Source organism: Zalophus californianus, chromosome 10 (assembly GCF_009762305.2).
Source record: "Zalophus californianus isolate mZalCal1 chromosome 10, mZalCal1.pri.v2, whole genome shotgun sequence".
Classification (NCBI taxonomy): Eukaryota; Metazoa; Chordata; class Mammalia; order Carnivora; family Otariidae; genus Zalophus; species Zalophus californianus.
In genome coordinates, this window is record NC_045604.1 from 70,876,584 (window position 1) to 70,894,653 (window position 18,070).

General features: G+C 44.2%; 2 protein-coding genes across 13 annotated transcripts in view; one reads left to right on the forward strand and one right to left on the reverse strand.

Moving 5' to 3' along the window:
- Positions 1-17,797, reverse strand: part of MEIOB (meiosis specific with OB-fold) — a 30,981-nt gene extending 13,184 nt beyond the window's left edge. For 7 of the 12 annotated variants that reach the window (XR_003523425.2, XM_027614151.2, XM_027614149.2 and 4 more), the window contains exons 1-9: positions 17,501-17,644; positions 14,488-14,564; positions 11,984-12,041; positions 8,841-8,972; positions 6,816-6,888; positions 4,111-4,306; positions 1,949-2,049; positions 1,055-1,107; positions 865-960 (exon numbers count right to left, since the gene is read on the reverse strand). Coding sequence is in view for 11 of the 12 variants with exons in the window: in XM_027614151.2 (XP_027469952.2) it covers positions 865-960; positions 1,055-1,107; positions 1,949-2,049; positions 4,111-4,306; positions 6,816-6,888; positions 8,841-8,972; positions 11,984-12,041; positions 14,488-14,556 (778 nt within the window). In the remaining variant the exon portion in view is untranslated. Of the gene's footprint in view, positions 1-864; positions 961-1,054; positions 1,108-1,948; positions 2,050-4,110; positions 4,307-6,815; positions 6,889-8,840; positions 8,973-9,146; positions 9,734-11,983; positions 12,042-14,487; positions 14,565-16,617; positions 16,777-17,500; positions 17,648-17,782 lie in introns of those variants that run through there. The other 5 variants (XM_035721964.1, XM_027614145.2, XM_027614143.2 and 2 more) reach the window with 5 other exon arrangements.
- Positions 10,870-11,272, forward strand: LOC113933709 (60S ribosomal protein L37-like). The gene has a single exon (XM_035721965.1). The coding sequence runs from the start codon at positions 10,927-10,929 to the stop codon at positions 11,215-11,217; it is 291 nt and encodes a 96-aa protein (XP_035577858.1). The 5' UTR covers positions 10,870-10,926; the 3' UTR covers positions 11,218-11,272.
- Positions 17,798-18,070: the final 273 nt, after the last annotated feature.

Genomic DNA, 18,070 nt, shown 5'->3' on the forward strand with positions numbered 1-18,070 from the left:
TTTGTGTTAATAAAACCATAAAACCTAAAAAAAAAAATGAGTCTGGGGGCGCCTGGGTGGCTCAGTCGGTTAAGCATTTGCCTTCAGCTCAGGTCATGATCCCAGGGTCCTGGGATCAAGTCCTGAGTTGGGTTCCCTGCTCAGTGGGAGTCGGCTTCTCCCTCTGCCTCTGTCCCTCTCCCCTGCTCGTGCTTGCTCTTTCTCTCTCTCTTTCAAATAAATAAAGTCTTTTTAAAAATAAAATAAAATAAAAATGAGACTGGTTTTTCACATTTCTTTTCTTTAGTAAGATATCAGAGATATAGCTCACTGTAAGTTTAAGAAATATAAATGTACAGGGACACCTGGATGGCTCATTCAGTTACATGTCTGCATTCAGCTCAGGTCAGGATCCCAGGGTCCTGGGATCAAGTCCTGCATCAGGCTCCCTGCTCAGCAAGGAGCCTGCTTCTCCCTCTGCCTGCCACTCCCCTGCTTGTGTGCGCTCTCTGACAGATAAATAAATAAAATCTAAAAAAAAAAAAAGAAATATGAACGTAAAGCATATAAAGGAACTTTCACTTTTAATTCAAATGAAATCCAAGCTTTGTCTTCATTCTTTTTTTTTTTTTTTAAGCGAGAAAGTGTGCACACATGCATGTGTGAGTGAGGGGGGGGAGCGGAATCCTAAATAGACTCTGGGCCCGCCTGGGGCCAATCCCACAACTCAGAAACCATGATCCAAGCCAAAAAGAAGAGTCAGACGCCCAACCAACTGAGCTATCCAAGCATCCCTTGTTTTCATTCTTAAATACAGTGTAGAAACATTGAAATGTGTGACACAGTCATTTCCAAAGGGACACAACATTTCAGATGGCCTTTTACCTGGATTGGTCGTAATAATGGTTTTTGAGATTACAGTTGCTGTCATGCAGTTCCGAAATTTGTCAAAACTTATTCTTACGTCTGAGGCAAATATTACTGTTTAGGGGGGAAGAAAGACATTTTACAACTTTTATGTGGAAGGGGGTTTAAAAAATAATAAACAGTGAACACAATCATTGCAGCATCATACCTGTGTCTCGTGGCACCCAGCTCTGTGCAACCAGGATAGATTCATTATCCCAACTGCATATTTTAAAAAAGAAGTAAAAAAGTGAATACATTAGAAAAAAACTGACAGTGACCACATTATTTGTCAAAAAAAGAATGTCTTAATGGCTGGAGTTAACAATTGCCCAAGTTGTCAAAGGCACAAGTGAAGGATGTTGGCTTCTCCTGCGTTTTGCAGGATTCACTGTCTATTTCACAGGGCATTTCACGTCCATGTGATAAGTCATTCCTTAGCCACTATTCATCTTTGACAACTTCTGCCTCATCCGTTCCTTCTTTCCCCACTACTTAGGTTGCTCCAGGCTAGTTAGAACCAAGTGACTACAAATCCAAAGCCTTTACAACCACTCTGTCAGACCACTAAGAGAGGGCCCTGCATTGGATAAACTGTTCAGGGGACTTGACGTGTTGAAGGCCTGTTTCAAATTCACTTCAAATCTGGAGTCTGAACAAAGCCATGTACTACCCTGTGGTGCTTCAGGGTATTTTTCCACCATATTCCTGTGGCCTGACTCCAGGGCACTACCCAAGCAATCACAGAGAATCTGGCTGGTTCATTACCAATGGGACCTAATGAATCACACTGTTATAAAGCAGAGGACAGGAATGAACCAGTCACCGTGGAGTCCATCCAAATAATCCTGTGCTGTCCAAAGAGCTCCTTTTAAGATAATCTTACAGCACAGACTGTAATGCTCAGTGTACAAGAGCAAGGTTTCCTTTTTAATAATGATTTCTCCTCCATCATTACTCCTCTCCTACTCTGAAATCCACCATCTTTTTCATAAAATAAAAATATTCTGTCTTGGTGCTAACAGCAGGGATTTCACGGTTTGGAACAGATGTAGGAAGTTACCATATCATTGCAAAAGAAGACTCTGTCTCATCATAGAGCTTCACCTCACACCTCTGGCCTTTTCTCCGGTCTGAAGTTGTAAAGTATTTTGGCTCTCCAACCTTAGAAATCGAAGGAAATCATTATTCTTCACCTATAGTTGTAGAGGTACATAAATGTTTATTGGTGGAAACATTCAAATGTTTACCTTTTAAACAGGAAATTAAAAAATCAAAATAGCAAGAATCACTAATATATATTTGATGGTTTTAAAAGCATCTTCTATTTCTAAATTAGGTGTATTTAGCTGAATTTGTAAGTTACACACTTTGATTGAAGGGAGAGACAAAAAATGTGCTTTAAGACTGTGGGGTCTTTTCAACATGTCAAAAACAATGCTCCACGACAAGCCCCTGTATGGCATCTAGGTGGACTCACTGAGGATGGAAAATATATTTTCAACATCTGTGACACCCATGGCTTAGCACACAGCCTGGCATGGAGTATATGTGACTGAAAGAACTCAGTCTTCCTACACCTCAGCATCCTCAGCTTGCTGGCACAGGTAGGATCCAATGCCTTCTTTGCTGCCTCCGTGGGAATAAGGTGGTGAAGACCAAATGAGGGACGTACGGGAGGCCACCTTGACACACTGTCTGGCTTGACCCACATTGGGGGTAAGAGGATCATGGAAGTGGGAGTAAACTCAGGGGTCCTTCTGCCTCCACAGCGAGTTCTCGAAGGGAAGAGCAGGTCCCTCTGCCAGCTGCATAACAGTGGCCCAAGCCTGGTCAGCTGGCTGCCCCCTTACGCTGCTGTCACCACTGCATTCCTGCAGAGCTGAGCTCCAGGGGAAGGAGCTGAAGGAAGACTTGCAGCTGCCTGCACAAAAGCAGGATCTAGAAGGAAAGTCAGAGGAAAGGACAGCCAGAGTATGGCAGAGGTCCGACATATCCCAGCACACAAGAGAATTCTATGAAAAGGATTCTAAAGTGAAGAGAGAGAGAAGGTGAGAAGGAAGAGAGAAAGGGCTAAATAAAAATGTGAAGAAAAGGAAATGTAAGAGGGATGGAAGCAAAATGGTTGAAGAAAGACATACACACAAGAAGTCATGTCCTCCTACAAAAGAGGGTGCCAGACTCATGGCCGGGGAAGTGGAAAATGCTGTCGCAGGCTTTTGCTTATACTGAGTTTGAGAAAATTCTAACTACATTGTAATATAATGGCATTGTATAGAACTGCAGGGAAATCGAGATAATATCCTGCCTTTATGTAAGACTGAAGCTAAATTGCCTAGAAAGTGGTTTCTCGTATTGTTCAAGACTGTCACAGAAGAGAGTTTATTCCTCCATCCTGAATTACATTGAATGCTCACTGTGCCGGGCGCTGGGCTAGGCTGGGGCTAGGGTGGACAATAAAGCAGTTGTGGCCTCCACTGTCACAGGCCGGTCAATGGGGAGAGTCGACACTGTCATTTAATACAGAAAAGCAGTGAGCGATTACTTACAACATTTCATGCTTGTGTATGTGGTCTCTGACTATCCTCACTCCCCACGTTGAGGAATTGGTCCTGCCCCTTTAATTTTCTCCATGTACTTTTTTGGTGTGTGAAACTGTACTTTTGAGATCTACCTCTGAATGTCTGCCAAGTGACCAGTCTGTCCAAGAGAGTTTGAAACTCATTGCAGCAACTGCATAAGAGGAAGGTGGTGGTGTGCGGCTTGCTGAGAGGCTCCCCAGGGCCCCACGATGCCTGCACGAGGTCACGCCAGCCACACGATGGGTATGTCCACCCCCATCTCAGGACACCTCTGAGCACAAACATGAGTGGACTCCGTGAGTCCTCCAACTTACATCCCCTCGAGAAACTTCATGCAAATCTTCAAGTCCATGAATTTACCCTTTCCACTTGTGTCTCTGTTTCACCGAAGTATGCAAAGCTCTCACAGTTAGTAGATCATTTAGGAGTGTGCTGCATTTAACATTCAAATTCAATTTTATTTTGCTATTCATTGCCAGATAAACTGCTCCTTTGACGTTGATGAGAAGTGCTACCATTTTCTTAATTCAACTTACTATGGATCAAGAAAATTGACTCCAGCTGGTTATGACTTTCCAAACAGAAGGGAAGTGATAGGACTGCCCACCAAACAGACGGTGGGTTTGTTGAGGCTTTAACTTACCGACCTCACTGCCGCAAGCACATTAATAATCCTCCCATCCAGACTGCATCCGTTTGCAACAATGTCACCCAATGAATAAAAATCACGAGACTCTTTAACAGGTAAGTATATCAAAGCAAGGAGCTTGTTGTCCACTTGGTAACCGGAACAAACTTTTACCATGGAGTGATTCTCACTGAGCAATAGTTTACAGTTGCTAAATTGCAAAAACACACAAAAACAATATCAAGTGACTTTCTAATAGAAAAATACTTCCAGATTCACATTATCTTTTTGGTTGTGATTTAGACTATATTAAGAAAACTTTTATTTTTTACTCTGAGAAACATTGAAAACTGTTGTGAAATATTTTTTGTCTAAAATGTATTTTCAGGGGCACCTGGGTGGCTCAGCCGGTTAAGCGGCTGCCTTCAGCTCAGGTCATGATCAGGTCATGATCTCAGGTCATGATCCCATGGTCCTGGGATTGAGCCCCGCATCGCATCGGGCTCCCTGCTCAGTGGGGAGCCTGCTTCTCCCTCTGCCCACCCCCCCGCTTTTGCTCTCTGTCAAATAAATAAAATCTAAAAAAATAAAATGAAATAAAAATAATAAAATGTATTTTCAGGGGCACCTGGGTGGCTCAGTCAGTTAAGTGTCTGCCTACAGCTCAGGTCATGATCCCAGGGTCCTGGGATCGAGCCCCACATCGGGCTCCTGCTCAGTGGGAAGCCTGCTTCTCCCTCTCCCACTCCCCCTGCTTGTGTTCCCTCTCTCGCTGTCTCTCTATCAAATAAATAAATAAAATCTTTAAAAAATAAAGAAGTAAAAAAAAATGTATTTTCATTAAGAAAATGTTTTGAGGACCAATTTGTGCCCGAGTTCTAAGCGTACTAGTTTCTGACTATGCCCCAAACTCCGAGCTTCAGTTTTCTTCTCTGTAAAGTAGGGGTATAAAAGCCCTCTGATAAGTCAAGGTGGGGGTATCCCATATCCCCTGCAACACTGACTGCCCTGCCTGCATCAGGACAGTGCTTGACTTCCTCCTGGGATGCTCTCTGCAGTAGATGCCCAGTATCTACACACTGAACTCCAATCAAGGTGTTCTTCCCCCTCCAGCCAATCAACTCCCAAGTCCCCTCAGGGAGCCTCTTTCCAGCCCTTTAACCCAGGCCCTCCTCCCGCCCCTCCCCCTGCTACTTCTTTAGGTGTTTCCCTCACCACTTCTCACATGAACTACTATCTTGTCTCCTAAGCTTCCCTCCCCACTCAGGTTGCTGAAATGATCATCCTAAACCACAAATACGGACATATTAGTTCCCAGCTCAAAGACCTTCTGGGCTAGCCACCGGCAAAGAATGAAGTTGGTATGCCAGGCAAAGCTGTCTGGGAAGCGACTCTGTTTCTCTCTCAAGCTTTTCCTTCCACTGCTCCCCCTGCCTTTGCCCTAAAGCCCAGCCATATTAGACGACTAGACTATGAAACTGGCAGTTTTAGACCAAAAATAGTCAAATGTCAACAGTTTCATGTGGTTCAACCTACTGTTAACTGTTCTGGAAAAGACCAGGAGGTTTCATGTTTGTTCCCTCTGCCAAGAACGCTCTTCGCCCCCACCCTTCCTCCCTCCCTCCATCCATTTATCCATTCATTCCATCAATATCTACCAAGAGCTAGTATGTGCCAGAACCTAGTCTAGGCACAGGGAATACAGTGGTGAAGAAGACGGACAAGACCTTTGATGTCACGGAGTTCACATGTGTGAGAGGGAGACAGACAACAATTAATCAAATAATCTCAGACAGTGGGTTATGATGATAACAGCACAGAGCAAAGTCCTAGTGACGGACTGGAAGGGCCACTACACACAGAGTAAACGGAGAAGGTCTGAGGAGGTGACATTCAAAGTGACACATCAATGAGCAGAAGGAGCAAACAAAGCAGATGGGAGAAGACTGTTCTGTGCAGAGGGAAGTGAGTGTGCAAAAGCCGACAGTGCAGAATGAGCCCAGGGTGTTCACAAGGTAGAGAGGAATCTGTGTGGCAGCACAGAAATGAGACTTGGCGTCTGCTATGAGGTCAGAACAGTAGGTGGGAAGGGGTCACAATGGAGACTGCTGTGCCCCACTCAGGGCCCTTTACCAGTGTCACCTTGCTCTGGAGAGCTGCCTTCAGGCAGAAATGCCAGTGGTGGGGAGTGAAGGTCGTAGCCAATGACTTGTGAATCCAGGCCACGGCACTCATCCTCCAGAGCTCGCCCTGGGGCCAGGCGGACTGAGCTGGGCTCCGGCTGAACCTGCCTCTCTGCTGTCCCCTGATCTTATCCTTACAGGCTGTTCCAGAGAGCTCTCCCTCAACAAACCACTTACACAAAATTCCTCCTCTGGGCTCTGCCTCCAGTGAACCTGAACTAAAATAGGAAGGCATGAAGGCAGAGTTTTACTTTGACATAATACATCTATAGGACTTCCAAGATTTATCTTTCTCATTGCTCAGCTTTAATGTGACTAGAGGCAAATTTTTCTAAATCTGAGAATAAAAGTACTAAAAACAGCCATGTTTTCATGTAATCCTATATCAACCTAAATTATTTCATAATCAAAGCTAAATACTGTGAGGAAGAATTAAACTCCTAATTTTCAAATGGAAGCATATACCCTCAGTAAACTCTCTGCTAATCTGACACACAAACACAACAAAGTCTGTTGGCTCTGTGCTGGATTATTTACCCAGGAGTGGCAGGGCTGAATTTTTCTTCTCTTTCTAATTCCTTTCTTTGAATCAGGGGATTTTCAATTATCACTGCAACAGAAGGAAAAGTATGATGCTATTACAAAAAGTAACTAGATACATAAAAACAAGTATATATCACAACGAACATTACAATGTTATTTCTAATTTCTGAGTCAGTGTAGCATATCCTTCCCAGTCCTCTCCCTGTGTCACTGAGACACAGAATCCTCAGAATCCTTGGGTCTGACTATCAATTTGATCCCAGATGACATTTCTTATGTTTTGTGTTTAAATCCAACATATGACCTGCATTAATAGTTTTATTGATTAGTTACACCGAACATGTGATCTGGTCACGACCTGCCCTTCCATAAAACATATACTTTAAATGAACTTCACCCAGGGCGCCTGGGTGGCTCAGTTGGTTAAGCGACTGCCTTCGGCTCAGGTCATGATCCTGGAGTCCCGGGATCGAGTCCCGCATCGGGCTCCCTGCTCGGCGGGGAGCCTGCTTCTCCCTCTGACCTTCTTCCCTCTCATGCTCTCTCTCTACCATTCTCTCTCTCTCTCTCAATAAATAATAAAATCTTTAAAAAAAAATAAATAAATGAACTTCACCCAATTCACGGTTGCCTTTGGAAACAACAGCCATGGGGCATAAAGAGCCATGCACAATCTGGCTCCTGATTTCAGCTCCACAACTTATCAGCTTATGACTGAACACTTTAAGGGTTTTGTTTCCTTATGGTCTTGTTAGACCTTTTTGTGTCTCTTTTGCTGATTCCTCACAGAACTATTCCATGATTACCCCTTTTTACAAATGAAGAAATTGAAGTTCACAGAGATTAAATAACTTTCTGGAGGTTTTATATCTAGAAACTAGTAGGGCTAGACTTATAGTTGTTCTAAATCAAAAATCTGTAATCTTTTCACACCTCCACACTAAGATCATATTTAGATTTATAATTATTGTCAATTTTGTGCTTTTAAGATCCCTTACCTCATTCATCCTCACAACCATCAAACTATAGTTTAATACCAAAATATATCTTTAGCTCCATATAATTAACACACTGGCATTCATCCAAAGAATGTTTCTAATAGTACTGGGCCCTGTGAAGTTTACAAAGTTTTCTGCCTTCACAGTTCATATGTTCAAGTACCTTATTATTCAGTTAGAGAGACACAACACAAAACCCTGCAAGTTCATAATATGAGGCAATAAATATATGAGTAGGTGTAAGTGACAGGGACAGGGACAGGTAATAACCTGCCTAATTGTGCAGTTCTGGAGAGTGGTTTAATTACGTGCATTACTCTTGCCCTTCTTTGTTCTACCATGAAAATGAGCTGGTATCGTGCTTTCTTGTTTCCTGTATGAGGCTAGTGCTGCCATCCACGGAATGACAACTTTCTACACTTCATACCAGGCATTCTACCTCCTTTGACACCACAGAATGTATAGGGTACTCATTCATAGTTGAGACTCAACAAGGTTAAGCACTTTTATCAAAGCCATGATGTAAACAAATATTAGAAGTAGGATCTGAATCCAGTTCTATCCGTTTTCAAAGCCCTGGTTTTTTTATACGACACTGTACCATCAGAAGGATCCTGGGATGGGTAAAGGATGCCAAAGATTTGGTATTTTCAAAGTAAACTTCTTAAACTCCTACTAAAAATTCAAATATTTTCTTTTATCAAAAGCTATTTAGCAGCCTTATTATGTTTACTGAAAGATAAATGGTGATAGCAACAACAAGAATTGATGCAAACTGAAATATGAAAGAAACCAAAGATCATAAAGCTACCTAGTAAAAATATGTGACAATCACATTTATACATTTCAAGCAATAAAATGCTGAATGTTTGTGTTATTCTCTGAATGCCTGACTTTTTTCTGATAACTTTCTTAAGATTATAAATTGTGTCTTACTTTGACCCCCTCAGTGTAGTTCCCACAAATATATCACAGGAATAATACTATAATAGAAACAGTTCCAGAACCAATGCCAACTTACCGCACTCACCAACCCTAAAGCTGTCAGAAAGCGACCTGATGTAACCTTCGCTGCCCCAGGACGTTGCATTAACAAAATGGGTTGGTGAGTCCCGAATGGTAAAACTGAAAGTGTACCTCTCTGATCCGATATCTAAGGGAAACCAAAGCGTTCATGTTTCAAATGAAAACTTTTATCTTAGGTTTGAACAAATATAATTATTATAATAAGCATATTCAAACACATGGTAAAAATATTACTGCAGATATAATTCTAAGATAAGTTATGCTTTAATGAATCTCAAAGCTGTCAGAGTAGATAACTCACCTCACTATTGATCCCTCTGTTCCCTTTCCCCAGTTATCTGTGTATTTGGAGGGAAATGATACTTCGGCTGGAACCATACAGATTTTAGCTTAGATTCTCCATTTCTCTCTTACTGTTACAGTTCCAACCTAAGTCATGATTCAGATCTAAAATTATTCCAAAACAAATAAATGTGTGCTAGTAAATGGCACCACTAGAGGTCAGCAGGTACATTTTTTCCCAAAATAAAATGACCCTACTGTTTTTTGCTAATTAAAAAGGTAACACAACCTAACATATATACATAAATTATAGATATCTACTAAACTGTTATTAGCATTTACCTTTGGGGAGGAGACTTGGCCGGAAAGAGCTGGGGGTTGAATTAAGAATTTCATTTTTCTATTCCATGACCTGTAGTGCTTGAATGTTTTGTGAAAACAGATATGTGACATGTGTGTAATGTTTTTTTTAAGTCAGTAAACATGTCCTCTCCAAAAAAGGAGTTCTGTACATATAACCATAAAGTACTCCAACACTACAGGAATCACTACCTGCACAGTCTATGAGGTGTAATTGTATTTCATTGTGATTTTATTTATTTTTTTGAAGATTTTTTTTTTTATTATTTATTTGAGACAGAATGAGAGAGAGAGAGAGAGAGCACATGAGAGGGGGTAGGGTCAAAGGGAGAAGCAGACTCTCTGCCGAGCAGGGAGCCCGATGCAGGACTCGATCCAGGGACTCCTGGATCATGACCTGAGCCGAAGGCAGTCGCTTAACCAGCTGAGCCACCCAGGCACCCTATTTATTTTTTTTTTTAAGATTTTATTCATTTATTTTGACAGAGAGAGACACAGCGAGGGAACACAAGCAGGGGGAGTGGGAGAGGGAGAAGCAGGCCTCCCGCAGAGCAGGGAGCCCGATGTGGGGCTCAATGTGGGGCTCGATCCCAGGACCCTGGGATCATGACCTGAGCTGAAGGCAGACGCTTAACGACTGAGCCACCCAGGCGCCCCTATTTCATTGTGATTTTAGCAAATATTTTAAATACTGACATTTTCCTAATTCGTGTGTTTTAAGTTATTCCTTTTAGAACTTAGAAAACATACATAGACTCTCAAACTATTCAAATGGTAATTCTGATCTAATTAATCATGAAGTGAAAGCATAAGCAAATATTTACATCAAACATGATAATAGAATATTACATGAAATTAAAATAAAGGAACCCTCACTACACCACAAGCCAAAAAACAGCCAGTTATTGGGCCGATTCAAACAAAATTAATGTCTTCTTCCGCCAAAATCACTGTCTGGCTGACTAGAGCTGATTCCCTTAAGCCACACAGAAGTGTTTATACTGGAACCTTTCATAAGCAGGGCTGACGTAAACCATGCTACTTTTGGCATTTTATATCTTATCATTGAGTGTCAACTACAGAAGTTTGAAAACTTGATTTTAAACTTGATTTTAAAAAATCTAATTTTAGGGCGCCTGGGTGGTTCAGTTGGTTAAGCGACTGCCTTCAGCTCAGGTCATGATCCTGGAGTCCCGGGATCAAGTCTCGCATCGGGCTCCCTGCTGAGCAGAGTCCGCTTCTCCCTCTGACCCTCTTCCCTCTCGTGCTCTCTCTCATTCTCTCTCTCTCAAATAAATAAATAAAATCTTAAAAAAAAAAAAAAGAACTTGAGCACAAAGTAGAAAATAACAACAACAAAAATCTAATTTTAGCTTCCGAGCACTATATGGCGGAAGTGCCTCCTCTTCCGGCCTCTTTGGGGTCTGCGCGGAAACAAGATGAAGGGGACGTCATCGTTTGGAAAGCGTTGCAATAAAATGCACACGTTGTGCAGTCGCTGTGGCTCGAAGGCCTACCACCTTCAGAAGTCCACCTGTGGCCAATGCGGCTATTCTGCCAAGCGCAAGAGAAAGTATAACTGGAGTAACAACGCTAAAAGACGAAACCCCACTGGGACAGGTCGAATGAGGCACCTAAAAATTGTATACGGCAGATTCAGGTATGGATTCCGTGAAGGAACAACACCTAAGCCCAAGAGGGCAGCTGTTGCAGCATCCAGTTCAGCTTAAGGATTTCAACGATTAGTCACACAATAAACGTTCTGGTTTAAAAAAAAAAAAAAAAGATCTAATTTTAGGGGCGCCTGCCTGGGTGGCTCAGCTATTAAGCATCTGTCTTTGGCTCAGGTCATGATCCCAGGGTCCTCGGATAGAGCCCCACATCTGGCTCTCCGCTCAGTGGGAAGCCTGCTTCTCCCTCTCCGACTCCCCCTGCTGGTGTTCCCTCTCTATGTCTCTGTCAAATAAATAAATAAAATCTTTTAAAAAAATAAATAAAAATAAAAAATCTAATTTTAGTCTTGGATTATTTCCATAGTCCTAAAACTTTTATACAGTTCAAGCAACTCAATAAGAGCCACTACAGCCAGAGTTAACTGTATTTTCCACATATGAAAGATGAATTTTATTCACAGGATTGTCTGGTTGATACTGCTGCCATACTTCTCTCCCTCCATGCTCCTCTATCAAGACACATCTCCGCTCGAAAATCCTGTTCCTTAACATTTTCTGTCTTAGATTTTCCTGTGTATTTGTATCTCTTAAGCTGAAAGTGATCGTTAACAGGGAGTCACACAGCCTTACATGTCATTAAAAATGATTTTAATGTCCTCACACATATGGCCTTAAATTGAGTACTTTACCATACAATAGAGCAATGGCCACTGCTCTTAAGGAGTTAAACGGGCATGAGAAATTTAATCACTTAAATACACTTTGTTGTAGTCATAAGCCACACTTGATGAAAAATGAAGTAAAAAGTTAAACAGAACTCAGCTTTTTCTGTCTGGAAAGCCTTTGACATCTGTTTTCCCAATAACTATACCAATTATTTTCTGAAAAACAAAAGGGTTATAGAAGACAAATATCAAACACAGATGTAGATGGTAAATTTAATTACATGGACTTGTTATATTTTACTGGCTCTAACAAACATTTCTGACTAGGAGCCATTTAAATATATTTACTCCAGAAAAACATCTAAAGAACTTCATAAATGTTCAATTCCACAAGGAATAGTACAAAGTAACAGGACAGTTAACTGCTATTACAAATATAATCACTTAATACTTAGCATGTTTCTACTTTATTTTCAGTCACTAGTTGGAGCACAGTAGCTGCCCTGTGCTATCAGTTCTCACTGAATTCATTCAAAGCACATGTATACATAATTTAATTTGCCACGGTCTTCAAAGCTTTAATATAAGATTTTTAAAAAGATTTTATTTATTTATTTATTTATTTGAGAGGGAGAGACAGATAGTGACAGAGATAGCAAGAGAGCACAAGCAGGGAGGAAAGGGAGAAGCAGGCTCCCGCCAAGCAGGGAGCCTGACATGGGGCTCGATCCCAGGACCCTGGGATCATGACCTGAGCTGAAGGCAGCTGCTTAACCGACCGAGCCACCCACGCACCCTACTATAGGATTTTCTAACCATCCACATAAAATTGCTTAGCTTCTTAATCCAAACATCTTTAACAGTAATATAAAGTAGACTGTAATAAAACTTATACATTGCTGCTAATAAATCTAAGCTCTAAAGTCCTAGATCTTAAACCTTAAAGATACTAACATCTCCTTAAGCATTTTAATGTCTTTAGCAACTACCAGATAAAAACTGAATATTTAAAAAGTACTTTAAGAAACAAAAATAAGGGGTGCCTGGGTGGCTCAGTTGTTAAGTGTCTGCCTTCAGCTCAGGTCATGATCCCAAGATCCTGGGACTGAGCCCCACACTGGGCTCTCTGCTCAGCGGGAAGCCTGCTTCTCCCTCTCCCACTCCCCCTACCTGTGTTCCCGCTCTCGCTGTGTCTCTCTCAAGTAAATAAATAAAATCTTTAAAAAAAAAAAAAAGGGAAACAAAAATAACTACCTTTTCCTGAAAGGATAAACCTAAACTCACACTAATTCTAGCAACTGATTTTAACCTTGCAATAATCTGTTACATTTAAAATATGTTCAAGCTCTTGGGCGCCTGGGTGGCTCAGTTGGTTAAGCGACTGCCTTCGGCTCAGGTCATGATCCCGGAGTCCTGGGATCGAGTCCCGCATCGGGCTCCCGGCTCAGCGGGGAGCCTGCTTCTCCCTCTGACCCTTTCCCCTCTCATGCTGTTTCTCTCTCTCTCTAATAAATAAATAAAATCTTTAAAAAAAAATAAAATAAAATATGTTCAAGCTCTTAAGACTGCCACATCCTAGCTGAGCTATTAACTAATCTTACTACATTTAGACACACTGCTGTTATTTCTTAAATTCCATATGCACCTTGATCTCACCAAACTGTGTTGGAAAAATATAACTAATGGAAATATTGACAAATCTTTCTAACTGAAGAGGAAATTAACAAATCGCTTACCGTTCTTTCTTTCTTTCTTTTTCTGGGCCTCCAGAAGGATTTGGGCCCCTATTTTTTTTTTTTTTTTTTTTTTTTTTAAGATTTTATTTATTTATTAATGAGAGACAGAGAGAGAGAGAGGCAGAGGGAGAAGCAGGCTCCCAAGGAGCAGGGAGCCCGACGTGGGACTCGATCCCAGGACCCCGGGATCACGGCCCGAGCCGAAGGCAGACGCTTAACCATCTGAGCCACCCAGGCGCCCTGGGCCCCTATTTTTAACAATAAACTTTAACTGCACATTAAGGTTACATATAAATGTATCCCATTTTAAGAAATCTGATTTGTAAATGCCAAATGTAAACAACAGACTGCTCAGGGCAGTTCTTCACCTCATAAAATGATTCCACCTAGATTTTGTTTGCCTAAAAACAGTCTTGGCATATTTGAAATGATTGAATTCCCCAACAACCCTTCAGTAAAAAATGGATTTTCACATAATATTTTACAAATACAGCTTTTGTATTCTTTTATGTCATAAAAGGAGCACAGTGCCAAGTGTTTAAGTCTGTAACTTAAGTACAGTTTGATTAGAGAGTAGATATTTCCAAGCAAAAATGTTCTAATTTTACAATGTTAAATTTGAGCTGTTATTAAATATTTAATGGAAGTAATACAATTAAACTTTTGATCATTTTGAACAATTGCTAGCCATATCTACAATGTCCTACTCTAGACAAAAGAGAAACTAATTTTCATTTAGCTGGCATAAAATCAAAGAAGCTTAGGGGTATCTATAATATCAACAATTGTACTGATGGAATGAGTAGCTATATCCTTGTCAATTATATAGGCATGTGTCAAATGAACCAATAATGTTGCTATAATATAATATTACCACCTAAAGTTTCATTAGAGAACAACCAAACCACTCTATCATTAAAACCTACCAGATTAGCCATATTTGGATGCAGATCTGAAAGTGCAGTGAAGGTCTTTGATGCAAAGGAATGTGCCATTCTTTTATCTATATTTTAGAAAACATAAGTTGATGAAAATTAAATAACTGAAATAACCCATGAAAAATTCCAAGATTAAAAATGTCATCTGGGGGGTGCCTGAATGGCACAGTCAGTTGAAAGTCGGACTCTTGGTTTTGGCTCAGGTCATGATCTCAGGGCTGTGGGGTCAAGCCCTGTAGGGGTTCCTCGCAGAGTGCAGAGTCTGCTTGTGACTCTTTCTCCCTCGCCCTCTGCCCCTTCCCCCTGTGCACGCACGCATGCACTCTCTCTCAAATAAGTAAAAAATAAAATCTTTAAAAAATTATCTAGGAAAGCATTGAATATATTACTCACTCTTTGGGAAACGTTTTTTATTATAACAGTGAAATGTAAGTACAGATCAAATCTGTAAAAAACCATGTTTCAAAATGTCCTTTTACAGTTTTGAATGATATAGTTAGGTTTCAATTTTTAATTTCACTTTCCAAAGAATGTATAATTTAAACTGGTAAGAATGTATAATTTAGCAATTTTTTAATATTTCTGAATGTAAGAGGCATCTTGTGTGTGATGGCATGTTAGTTTCAGTAAAACAGAGAATGTGAGCTTTTTTAAAAGATTTATTTATTGGTGGGGAGAGGCAGAGGAAGAGGAAGAGGTAGAATCTTAAGCAGGCTCCACCACCAGCATGGAGCCATCTCTTGACCCTGAGATCATGACCAGAGCCAGAAACCAAGAGTTGGACACTTAACGGACTGCACCACCCAGGTGCCTCACTAATTAGCAATTTTTGTGCACCCTGTAAATTTGGTTTCGGATGAAAGATGATTCGATGGGACATTTGCAGATTTAAATATTTATTAGCATGGAGCCTACTTTTAGAAATACAGCAAAACTCAGGGCCCCTGGGTGGCTTGGTTGAGTGTTGTGGCATAGAGCCAGGGCGTGGGGGGGGCGGTGTCTGTGCTCAGGGGGGAGGCCCGCTTGGGGTTCTCTCTTTCCCTCCCCCCTCCCCTCCCCCTGCTGGAGCGCATGTGTACTCTCTCTCTCTCAAATGGGTGAATAAATAAAAAAGAAAAGAGGGGCGCCTGGGTGGCTCAGTTGTTAAGCGTCTGCCTTCGGCTCAGGTCATGATCCCAGGGTCCTGGGATCGAGCCCCACATCGGGCTCCATCCTCCAGGTGAAGCCTGCTTCTCCCTCTCCCACTCCTGCTGCTTGTGTTCCTGCTCTTGCTATCTCTATCTCTGTCAAATAAATAAATAAAAAATCTTAAAAAAAAAAAAGAGAGAAGAGAAAAGAAAAGAAATACAGGGGTGCCTGGGCAGCTCAGATGGTTAGGCGTCCGCCTTTGGCTCAGGTCATGATCCCGGCGTCCTGGGATGGGGCCCGCATCCAGTTCCCTACTCAGTGGGGAGCCCGCTTCTCCCTTTCCCTCTGCCTGCTGTTCCCCCTGCTTGTGCTCTCTGTCAATAATAAATAATTACTAAAATCTAAAAAAAATACAGCAAAATTCTATTGCAAATACCTCTAACCTGGTTACACTATGTGTGGGGATGGCAGTGATTTTAACCTCATATCTAGATGAGAACAGAGGTGGGGCCATAGAGATTTCATGAGTGTATCTCGACGCTATCTCGTGCATAAAAAGCACTCAATATCAAATGAGTGATATTAAAATATCAAATGGTGGCTGGTCCTCAGTATCATCACTGTAAAGGGTTTCAATGTAATAACATTGGTCAGCTACACCAAACCAGTAGATTTACTCAATTTCGGTTATTCATGCAGCACATGTCGGTTGAGTGTCTGATTTGTGCCAGGCCCTGAATCAGGACAGGTGTAGGGCTGGGAGTTGGTGCCTCACCCAGGAACCGCATAGAGGAGCAAGGCAAACAGAGCGTGGGAGGTAGGAGCAGCTGTATAGTGCCTCAAGGCCCCACTGCTCCAGACCCTTGGCAATGGTGCGGGTACCCAGTCCAGTTTAAGGTCAAGTGATGGCACCGTCGCAGGCAACAGCTCTGGGCTGGCGCTACACTACAGACACTGGGTACATCATGACCATCTCAGACAGCCGCGCACCTCGGGTCCGGATCTCCGAATCCCCCTTCCTGGGCTCGGAACCCTCCTCCCACTTTTGAAGGGCAACCCCCTGGTGCGTCTGGCTGACTCCGTGGGTAGAACACACGACTCTCGGTCTCCGGGTTGTGAGTTCCAACTGCACACTGGGTGTAGAGATTACTTAAAAAAAAATTTTTTTTAAAGCAAACTGTCGATGAAAGAATGATGATTTCTAAAAATAAAATCATTAAAAATCATCGTAATAAAGGGCAGCTTCGAGTGTGGCCCAGCGCCTGCCTTCCGGGGCGCGGCTGGAGGGCCCCGAGGGGGCGGAGACCTGGCGCTGGGGCCCTGGAGCCGGGGGAGGAAGGCACGCTCGTCGGGGCTGGCTCTGACACGGCGTCGGCCGTCCGAGGAGCGCAGTCAGCCGGACCCGCAGGGCAAACCAGCGGCTGCAGTTCTCAGCCGGCCGAAGTGAACGGACGGAGGCCGAGCGCGGGACCGCAGGGGCGTCCGCCGCCACGTCCGCCGACTGCGTTCCCGGGCGCCGCGCCGTGCCGCCCCCGCCGCCCCCGCCGCCCCCTCCCGCGGGTCTCCCCCGCGCGGGCTGCTCCGCACCAGCGGCGCTCCCAGCCTCCCTCCGCCGCTTCCCGAGGAGAGAACCCGCCGGGCGTCCCCGCTCTGACGGGAGCCGGCAGCCACGCCGCCTCGGTCCGCTCGCACCAGGGCGGTCCCAGCCGGCGGCCGCACACCGGGCCCCGCCAGCCACGCCCTTCGTGGTCCGCCCTCACGGAACCGGGCGTCCCCGCGTCCCGGGAACGAACCCCACTTCGGGACGCCGCGCCCCGAAACGGCAGCAGAGGAAAGGACAGCCGCGTGACTAGCGCCCCAACTCGGTCCGCACCGCGCAGCGCCGCAGGCCCCCTCGCGCGCCCGCGCCTCACAGAACGCGCCGTCCGGGCAGGCCTTCACGTCAGCCGCCGCTCCTCGCGACCGCCAGGCCCGGCGCTCCACAGCCTCTCCACGGTGCGCTCCGCCCGCCGCCCGCCGCCCGCCGCGCGACTGTTAGCGCAGGCCCCGCCCGCAGCCCCGCCTCACACGCCGACCCCGCCCCGACCCCGCCCTAGCCCCACCCTCGGTCCCCACCCTCGCCCCGCCCTTCACCCCGGCTCGGTCCTCGCCCCACTTTTCGCCCCGCCTCACACTCCGGCAGTGCTCTCGCTCTGCCTAGCCCCTCTCTGACTCCGCCCTCTCCCGCCCTTCACCCCGCTCCTCGTTCTGGCTCCGCCCCCGCGGTCCCTCTGTGGTCCCGCTCCTGAGCGGCGAGACTCGGGGAGGCCCGAGTGCGAGTGGTCCCGGCTCTTCCCTTTCTCGCGGGCCCGAGCGTGCGGCTCAGACCCTTGGCGGTCCGGGGCGGCGAGCTGGGCCGGGGTCTGCGAGGTGCGCGGCGGGGCGCGTGGGCCGGGTCCGCGGG

What these genes read in the sequence shown, in the direction of transcription:
- LOC113933709 (XM_035721965.1), top strand. Translation starts at nt 10,927, where the DNA reads ATGAAGGGGACGTCATCGTTTGGAAAGCGTTGCAATAAAATGCACACG.